The 10,049-nt window shown below is 41.1% G+C and overlaps 1 protein-coding gene across 4 annotated transcripts; it reads left to right on the top strand.

The window, feature by feature from the left end:
- The first annotated feature begins 2,298 nt into the window (after positions 1–2,298).
- Positions 2,299–8,809, top strand: anapc15 (anaphase promoting complex subunit 15). Of its 4 annotated transcripts, none has more exons than XM_048265170.1 (5): positions 2,299–2,353; positions 2,939–3,069; positions 7,685–7,744; positions 8,218–8,355; positions 8,578–8,809. In XM_048265170.1, the coding sequence occupies exons 2-5, from the start codon at positions 2,950–2,952 to the stop codon at positions 8,623–8,625; spliced, it is 366 nt and encodes a 121-aa protein (XP_048121127.1). In that variant the 5' UTR covers positions 2,299–2,353; positions 2,939–2,949; the 3' UTR covers positions 8,626–8,809. The 4 variants fall into 4 exon arrangements, with proteins under 4 accessions (XP_048121127.1, XP_048121126.1, XP_048121128.1 ...); XM_048265169.1 differs by having other exon boundaries at positions 2,339–2,423; positions 8,578–8,807; XM_048265171.1 differs by lacking the exon at positions 2,299–2,353 and adding an exon at positions 2,439–2,466.
- The last annotated feature ends 1,240 nt before the right edge of the window (positions 8,810–10,049 follow it).

The following is a 10,049-nucleotide window of genomic DNA, read 5'->3' on the forward strand; positions in this document are numbered from 1 at the left end:
ATTTCATTCCGCCTTGACAAATTAAAAAATTAGATATTTAAAAGTTTTTCCAATTGTCTGTTTTTATTCAGAGGATCAGGAATTTAGAAAATTACAAAAGAAATTATCCCTCCTATCTGTACAAATTGATATAAGCTGGGTTAGTACATACTGGTGGGCTATAAAAAGGTTTTTGTTAGCAAGGTGTCACACAAGAAACATGTCATGATGGGTAAAAGCAAAGAGCTCTTCCAAAATCTTTGCAACCTTATTGTTGCAAAACATATTAATGGAACTGGTTACAGATGCACTTCAAGACTTCAGAATCATCCAGCAAGCAGTATTGGAGCCATTATCTGCAAGTGGAAGGAACATCACTGCATCATCAACTGGCCATGCACAGGATCTCCTCACAAGATTTCTGACCAGGAAGTCAGAAGGATAGTCAGAAGAGTAGCCTAAGAGCCAAGGACCAGAAAGATTTGGAGGCAGCAGGTACAGTTGTTACAGAGAAAATCATAGGTAATGCACTCCACCGCCATGGCCTCTATGCACGCTCATCCCGCATGACTCTTGCTGAAGAAAAACATGTCAAAGCTCGTTGAAAGTTTGCTACACAACATTTGAACAATCCTGTGAAATACTGAGAGAATGCATTCTGGTTAAAAATTTAACTTTTCGGATGTCATACTACACACCATATTTGGAGGAGAAATGGCACTGTGCATCACCCTAAAAATACCCTACCAACAGTGAGGTTTGGAGGTGGTGGCATCATGGTGTGGGCTGTTTTTCATCTCATGGTACTAGCAGACTTCATACAGTTGAAGGAATGATGAATGGAGTCATTTTGTTCCGGAAGAATCTTTACATCCACCAGGATGATGAGGATGAGACATGGCTAGACCTTCCAGCAGGACAATGATCCAAACCATTCAGCAAACGCAATACTCAATTGGTTTCAGAGAAAGGAAATCAAGGCCCTGACTTTAATTCAATTGAACAGTTTTGGAAGTTAACTAAAGATCAGGATTCACAACAGGGACCCCCTGAAATCTTCAATATTAAAGGACTATCTGTTTAAAAAGAATGGGCCAAACTCACACCAGAATACTGTGACTGATTAGTTTCATCATACAGGAAATGCCTTAAAGCTGTCATTACTTAATAAAGGCTTTTCCACAAAGTATTTAAGAAATTTCAGCAGGCGTGTTCAATACTTTTTTTCCTGTGTCATTCCACTTTATTGCACATAACTCTACCTATGGACTTTAATGTTTGGATTTTTTATATGGGTGGATTATCTGAGTTAATACTAATGTCTGGTGAAAATTTCATGCGAATAGCCTCACTGGAAGAATACTTACTGAAAAAAAATGTTGAAGTGTTCAATACTTATTTTCCCCGCTGTATCTATGGGATGTGCCCTCATTGAACACAGGCCATCTAACCCTGCCTCATGGTTTTGTATTTCTCTCTGTCTCGATAATGTGGGCTATCTTTCAAAATCTGTTTTGTGTAGTACTAGAGTTTTAGAATATATTTTCCAAAGTTTGTGAAAAAAACATTTATGGTATATTTTCCATTAACACAAACTAAAGTAGGCTGTTATATGCGCCGATGCAAAGTAATATCAGTCAGTGCTACTTGATGGATTTATTACACTCAGTCTGTTGTGAAGTAAATCAACAATCTTGTCCTTCTGCGGTCTCTAAAAGATTAAACATGCCTATTTTTTTCCACCACTTGCGCTGTCTTTCTGGGGTTATGCATTAATAAAAATCCTCACACAGATTGTTTAGGGCCATGTAGCCTACGAGCAGCCTATAGAACAATATTCATATGGAGCAGCACATAGATATAGGCTACAGGGTTCCCACAGGTCATGGAATTTCTGGAATATCATGGAATTTTGGGAGTCTATTTTTGGTGCAAAGTCATGGAATATCAGGGAATTTTGTTGTAGCAGCTTAAAATGTAGGCCAACTTACCAAAATATATTAATACAAATATATTTCCACTCAAAATTGATGTTTATCTGGTTATTAGCTTTACGGCCTGCTTGAGTAGGTCAACTTTGTCCAGCTCTAAAAAAGTAGGCTAAACGATTTTTGAACGCTACGTGGCTACTCTGAAATCATTTGTCGGTATAGGGCCTACCAATTATAATATAGTAGGCTCCGTCATGGAAATTCAGGTTTTGTTGTCAGGGAAAAGTCATGGAATTTTACATTTGATTTAGAGTGGGAACCCTGGATATAGAACAATACTCATATGGAGCAACCGGTCATGATGAAGAGAAAGTCCGGGTGAAAATAGGACAAGGTTGACAGGGGGTTAGGAACTAAAGGAGGCGACGCTTGTATTCACTACGGTATGTTTATAACTAGGCACGGGTTTCCGCTGAATTTGTAAATTTAAAAACACGTCTTGCGGGACATTTTGTAAGTGTTGCATCCTTTTAACGAAACTAACAACGTATTGCAAGTAATTTTACTGTCTGCCTTAGAACAAGTCAAGTGTCGATCTGTTCTGTAATCTTAAAATTATTTATGTGCCAAAATACCAGTACCAAAAAAATCTGTGAACCACAGCCAAGTTAGGCTAACGTTAGTCAAAGTTACTGAAGTGTGCAGCAGTTAACAGTAAAGTTGTCTGCTTGGTTATGGGCGTTGGCATAGCCTATAAGGGTTCAGGAATTTGCTACTGTACTGCAACCGAACGTAATGTCAACGTTTACCTTGTTGTCTTGAAGTGTTAACGTTGCCAGCCTACGGTTCCAGTGCAAGTAGTAATTACGTTGATGACTAAATGGATGCTCGCCACGTTAGGTTTGCGTTCTTGCCTACTGTTGTAAGATAAGTAAGTTAGGTAGGGTATGTATCTCTGTGAGTGCGTGTTTGACTAGCTGAAATGTAGCGATTGACTGTAACGCGGTGTGCACTGTGATCACTTGTAGTTCCGCCGAAGATGTCCACTCTCTTCCCCTCACTCTTCCCGCGGATGACGGAGTCGCTGTGGTTCAACCTGGACCGGCCCTGCGTGGACGAGACGGAGCTGCAGCAGCAGGAGCAGCAGCACCAGACATGGGTATCTCGAGTCCACACACACACACACACACACACCAGACACAGGCATGGGTATCCTGATTCCACACACACACTATAATAGAATGGGTAGCTCAATGCAGAATCAGTAGCCAAGGCCTTCTCGTTCTAGACTTCCGGTTGCAAGAACTCTGCGGCTAGACTTTTAACTAAGACTAAGAAGAGAGAACACATCACCCCTGTGTTGGCTAAACTGCACTGGCTCCCTATTTCCTATAGAATTGATTTTAAGGTTATGTTAATTACTTACAAAGCTCTGAATGGCATAGCACCTTCATATATCTCTGAGCTTTTAATATCTTATCAACCACAAAGGAAACTTAGATCATCCAATTCTAATCTTTTAATCGTACCCAAAGTGCTCCACAAACAAAGTGGAGAAGCTGCGTTTATCCATTATGCCCCTAAACTATGGAACACCCTGCCTCTGTACATCAAGCAGGCGAAGTTCAGTAAATATTTTAAAAAAGATCTGAAAACATACCTGTACAGGAAAGCTTTTAGTTAACTCATCTTATCCTGTAGACTACATTTTCAGATTATTCTACATCTGCTACTATTTGTAAGAGCCAGCCAGAAGCAGATGGGCTCCCTATTAAGTCAGGTTCTGCTCAAGGTTTCTTCCTGGAATATGGGAGTTTTTCCTTGCCACAGTTGCCATATGGCGTGCTTGTGGGGGTAAGAGGGTTAAGGCTGCCAGTCTTATGACGCCATTTTCTATATTTTTGATATGTTACTGAGTAGATCATAAACAGCAAAGAAAAGTGATTGATAATGACTGACTGACTATTATTGTGTTACATGCTTCAAATGTAAAGCACTTTGAGCTGCATTCTGTGTATGAAAGGTGCTATACAAATAAAGCTTATTATTATTATTATTATACAAATAAAGCTTATTATCGTTCTGATGGAGACAACGCTGAAGAATCAGATGCGGAGACGGTATGTAAACTTTGTGAAGGGATCAGAGGTTAGGTGTCTGAGGCTAAAAGGGAGAGAAGTCACTGCCGAACGTACTTTACATTTATTAATTTAGCAGACACTTTTTTCCAAAGCGACTTACATATACAAGGGACTTTGTCCCTGGAGCAACTCGGGGTTAAGTGCCTTGCCCAAGGGCACAACAGTGGAAGCAGGGAATTGAACTGACAACTTTTCTGGCTGTTTCATGCTAGCCGAGCTCCTTAACCACTAGGGGTGTGCATTGGCACTGCCCTCACAATTAGATTAGATTATGATTCCCCAGGTAACGATTCGATTCAATTCGATTCTACGATGCATTGCGATGCATTGCAATGCATCAAAATTCTACTGCACACAACAAGGCAAATTTTGAGGTCATGAGGCAATACAAGCAGTCAGATATTAAACAGATTTTATTGGCTGATTTTAAACCTGAAAAAGAAAACATAAATCACTGGTTTCAGTGCTTTGAATGAGAAATGTTTCTCTTCTCTCTGCTTTAGATTAAATAGAGCAATAACAGCCAACTTTTTCCAGCAGTAACCATAAGTGTTATTTTGCACACAGTAAAATAGCAGCTCTGAGACAGGGCACTTCCTGAACTCCTGTGCAATCATTAATCAGTAATCACAGTCACACTATTGAACAACCACCCTGGCACCCAGCAATAAAAACATTCAGTGCACACCAGGCTTGGAATTTAACCATTTTAGGGGCAAGGCCACTTGGCCTTCAGTTGGGCATATTTGATGGGGGGCACAAAGGCCAAAGTTAACTATACAGCAGTAGGCTATAAAAATGATCAGTTGTATTTAGCCGATTCACAGCAGTAGACCTGCATCACTGTATAAAAACATTACAAAAAAATGAAACATGGCATATTACATAGAACTGTAAATCATCTGATCATCTAATATTTAGATATCTAGGCTATATTTAACATTTATTTTATATTTGGTTATGTTATGAAATCATGTATTGAACAATTTAAATACAGCTCAGTTTTAAGAAACTCAAATAGCATAGAGATGCATGCTTAGCGCCATTTTGTGATCATTAAGGCCACTTTCACAAACTCTTAGTCAGCTGTCCTCTGATTTATCGATATCTCTAGGCGATATTTGTAACATTTATTTTGTATTTGGCCCATTATGAAATCATGTAGAATAATTTAAACACATTGTAAAACTTTGCCCAAATTTAGAGACATCCATGCATGTCGAAATTTGCTGCAAATTTAAAACTGGATTACTCTGGAACGGCTAGTATAAGTATATATAAGTATATATACTTTTTTGATCCCGTGAGGGACAGCACAAACAGCACACAGTGAGGTGAAGCACACACTAATCCCGGCGCAGTGAGCTGCCTGCTACAATGGCGGCGCTCGGGGAGCAGTGAGGGGTTAGGTGCCTTGCTCAAGGGCACTTCAGCCACGGCCCACTGGTTGGGGCTCGAACCGGCAACCCTCCGATTACAAGTCCAGAGTGCTGAGTAGTACAATGTCTGTGTGATGAGTAGGCTCGTTCGCGAGTAGTTCAACTGAGAAGAATGGGTAACTTCTTCTCAGTGCTTGATTTTAGTGCTTGATTTTAGTGTGTAGCATCTAGCTACAGGCTGCGCATGTCATTACAACGTTGCTCCGGAAATGCCCCCAGAAGTAATTGAAACTTCACAACTTTATTGTCCACTCAAGGCCAGAAAATAAACAGTGACATAATCGATTATGGCACGTTGCCGCATCGATGCTGAATCGTGCATGCCCGCATTGCAATGCATCGCCGAATCGATTATTGTTGACACCACTATTAACCACTACCACAACCCCGGTGTAATGTAATGTCTCACACTGTGTCGGTGTCTTGCTTTATTGCAATGAACACATTAAAGAACACACAACTGCTCCAGCCCTGCAGCAGGCCCAGAACGTAACAGAACGACTTCCTGAATAGTTTGGACTATATCCCCAGAACGTAAGAGAGCGACTTCCTGAATAGTTTGGACTATATCCCCAGGGGGCCCGCGCCGCCACGTCTCACCTGTGTGGCCGGCGTTACACACAACGCGATCACTACTGTGATTGGCTACATCACGTTACGCTTCAGGACTCCTACTGTGATTGGCTACATTACGTTACACTTCAGGACTCCTAGTGTGATTGGCTATGTTACGCTACAGAACTCCTAGTGTGATTGGCTACATTATGTTACGCTTCAGGACTCCTACTGTGATTGGCTACATTGTTACGCTTCTGGACTCCTACTGTGATTGGCTACATTACGTTGCGCTACAGAACTCCTAGTGTGATTGGCTACATTACGTTATGCTTCAGGACTCCTGGGTGAACGGCACTTCTGCTACACTCTGAGCAGGTCTTAGCGCTTGTGAAACAGCCCTAGGAAGTTGCTGTTCGGGTAGGAACACTTTTGACAAAATATATGCAAAAAGATAATGCATACGACAACTCCAGACAAAAAGGGAGCATTTCACAAAGGCAGAATTAAGACATCCAAGATAAGTGATAAAGCGAGGTTTGACATAGCGTTGTCTGGTCATCCTAGCTCAACTCGTTTCACTAATGCCAATCCAGGATGAGTAGGAGCGATTATGTCAAGCCAGGTGTAAGTAATTCAGGATGTGTGCGCGTTCTTGTTTCTGCTCCAAAGTGCCCACGGTTGGAATAAAAAAGACGCGGAAAATAGCGTCATTCACACAAAGTGAACAACCGCTTTTGATATAGACTAACAATGAAGTAAAGTTGTCCTTTTTGGAATAGGGAATCATGGCTATTTCTGTAAAACAGCAGGAGTAGGCGTGGTAGACCAACTAAATGCAAATGTACATATGAACCCACATGCTTCCTTGTCTCGGCACGCAACGTCATTAAGAGCGCTTGCCACTGCTAAGATGCACATAGTATGATATACCTTAATATTATAGTTGAAAATACCTTCCAAAACTTGCCCTCCACTTCCAATCAACTACAGTAGGCTATTTATCAAACGTCTATCAACAAAAGAAGCAGACAACGAGTAACTAGGCCTATGTTAGTAGGCAGGCAATCTGTTTTGTTTTGCGAGGAAATGCATTTAGCGAATAGTATATAAATGGAATAAAGCTCCTTAAAAATGAGCACGGAGGTCTGATTTGAATGACCGCTAGCTGAGCCAATAAGACAACATAATTACCATTAGAATTAACTTAGCTTGGCTGTTAGCCTGGTTGGGACCAGGCTAGGTGCAGAGAATAAATCCCCATGGTAACTTATGTGCCATCTCTTTTGTGAAACCAAGTCAAGGATACATTCATCCAGGATAACCAAAAAATCCCAGCTTAATCCCTTATCTAGGTTTTGTGAAATACCTCTCAGGTCCCCCTACAGTCATACACAGAGCACAGTCATTATGTCAACAATCAGTAAACAACACAGTATGAAATCAGTAAACAGCATTCACTCCATATTTGTCCACAGACACACGCAGACACACACACATCTACCCCAGACATGGGTAGCCCAACTCCACACACACACACATCTACCCCAGGCATGGGTAGCCCAACACATAAACACGTCTTCTCTCCCTGCTGTCTGGTCTGTGATCTGACTCCAATCTCCACTGCTTTGCCACTCAGCTCCAGAGCATTGCTGAGAAAGACAATAACCTGATGCCCATCGGAAAGCCCATCTTTGAGGCAAGTGTCTATGAGTGTTGTGGTTCCTGTCGTGTCCATGTTGGGCTGCTCTGTGTTGTGGTTCCTGTCGTGTCCATCTGCCTGTGTGTTTTGTTGTGTTGTATCGTGTCCTGCAGTTTGTTTGCTGTGTTGACAGGGGTGTTCTGTTGACGCTTGTATATGGCCTGTTGTTTTTAAAGTGACTGTGCTGTCATTATTGATTATTTATGCTGTGGTGTTGTGTAAATGCTTGTGTTGTTGTGCCAACTCATTTCTCTTTTTTATTTTGTTTCTATGTTCTGCTGACTGTTGTCCTGAGTTGTTGTGTGTGTTGTGCAGTAATATGTAGAATTTTTAATGTTGAGGTGTCTTGTGTTAGCTTGGTTGTGCTAGCTCTTATCATGCCTTGTCTTATGTTGTTGCACTAGCTCTTATCATGCCTTGTCTTGTGTTGTTGTGTTAGCTCTTATCATGTCTTGTCTTGTTGTGGTCAGACATTTGATGAGGAGGAAGAGGATGATGATGAGGATGAGGAAGACAGTGAGGAGGACTCGGAGGATGAAGAGGACATGCAGGACATGGACGAGATGAACGACTACAACGAGTCCCCCGATGATGGAGAGATCCATGAGGTGAGAGCAGTTCTGCAAGGCATGCTGGGGGATGTAGTTCCTTCACCACTCTCATTGTGAAGGAAGTACTCGCTGTTTGAGAGGCGAAATAAAAACACAGTTTCCCTCTTCTGGTATTCTCGCTCCCTATAAGTGCGTTTTTGCATGATTTGGCCTCTTTGGTTTAACTACCCTGTGTGTGTGTGTGTGTGTGTGTGTGTGTGTGTATATGTGCTCATACAGGTGGACATGGAGGCAGCGGAGCAGGACCAGGACCAGTGGATGATCTAGACCAGAGTAATCTACCTGCTGATCTAGACCAGAGTAATCTACCTGCTGACCTAGACCAGAGTAATCAGAGAGTGATTACAGTAGTCTCTCTCTCTCTCTCTCTCTCTCTCTATCTCTCTCTCTCTCTCTCTCTCTCTCTCTCTCTCTCTCTCTCTCTCTGTCTCTCTGTCTGTCTGTGTGTGTGTGTGTGTGTATACAGACTCTGTGAGTGAAATGCTATTTTGTTGTCTTACCAGAGAAATGTGCCTCTGGACAATGCATTATTTATATTTGTAAATAAAACTTTTTGTTTAAAAGTTTGTGTGTGTGTGTGTGTGTGTGGCAAAGCCAGCAGCTTTCCATAGACATTTAATGAGGCAGCATATTTCTGTGGAGGTCAAAACCAGATGTCACTGGCTGTAATACAGCTAATTCAGTGCATCATACTACCATCTAGTGGTCATGATAAGCCGTGACTACAATCCAAGGTTAAGACTTCCGTTGGCTCATTAGTCAGGTAGAACTTTGTGGAATTTGGGCTTAAGTGTGACATAAGGTACTAATGCAATTTTTTCGCATAAATCGATAGGTAAGGGGGTGTCCTTTCAGAATCTGACAGGTGCCGCTCCGGCACCCTTGAGCATATTCTTTAAAATGGCATCAGCTGCCACACCCCTTTTTTTAATCATATAAAATAATCTAAATAGACATTAACATATAAACCCATCATGTATGGTAACAAATTAAAGCTCTTTTCATACAGCTTTGTCGATAAAAAAGTAGAAAATTAGGTTCCTTTTTGCTGCATAATAGCTTATACCTCTAAATCGTGTCATGTTTGGTATTAAATTAAATAAATTATGGAACTGCCATGTAGCTTAATACAATAAAAACAGACACCACAGTCCAGGATTGATACAAACTAGTCTGAGTTATGAGGTACTTGCCAGTTAATCAGCACATTACATAACTATAACAGTCCTTGAATTTGCCCCCTTAATTACAGAGTTGATTACAGGAGGAGAGGACAGAATCAAGAAAAAAAATTCTTCCAGTATTCTATATATTCCAGCAAGGAATGAGATGTATCATTTGGAATTACAACAACAAATATAATTTATGTAAATCAGTTTTATAGCCAAAGTATACTTGCATATACAAGAAATTTGGTCTCTGCATTTATCCCATCCATGAATTAGTGAACACACAGTGAGGTGAAGCACACACTAGTGTTCACTTGCTACAGTGGCGCTCGGGGAGCAGTGAGGGGTCAGGTGCCTTGCTCAAGGGCACTACGTTGCTAGGTTACGGGGACGCTGGCGAGACACGCCGCTCCGTCTGGCATCATGTTTTTGTTTGTTTTTATGTAATGTTCGTAATTTTATGTAATGTTCTGTTAATTTTTTGTATTTATTTTTCTAGTTAAATGTAATCACTCTTTATTT

Source organism: Alosa alosa, chromosome 15 (assembly GCF_017589495.1).
Source record: "Alosa alosa isolate M-15738 ecotype Scorff River chromosome 15, AALO_Geno_1.1, whole genome shotgun sequence".
Taxonomy (NCBI): Eukaryota; Metazoa; Chordata; class Actinopteri; order Clupeiformes; family Clupeidae; genus Alosa; species Alosa alosa.

Excerpts from the sequence above, each read along its gene's own strand:
- anapc15 (XM_048265170.1), top strand. The coding sequence starts at position 2,950 with ATGTCCACTCTCTTCCCCTCACTCTTCCCGCGGATGACGGAGTCGCTG. Across the intron at positions 3,070-7,684 it reads AGCAGCAGCACCAGACATGG|CTCCAGAGCATTGCTGAGAA; the intron begins GTATCTCGAGTC and ends TTTGCCACTCAG. Across the intron at positions 8,356-8,577 it reads ATGATGGAGAGATCCATGAG|GTGGACATGGAGGCAGCGGA; the intron begins GTGAGAGCAGTT and ends GTGCTCATACAG.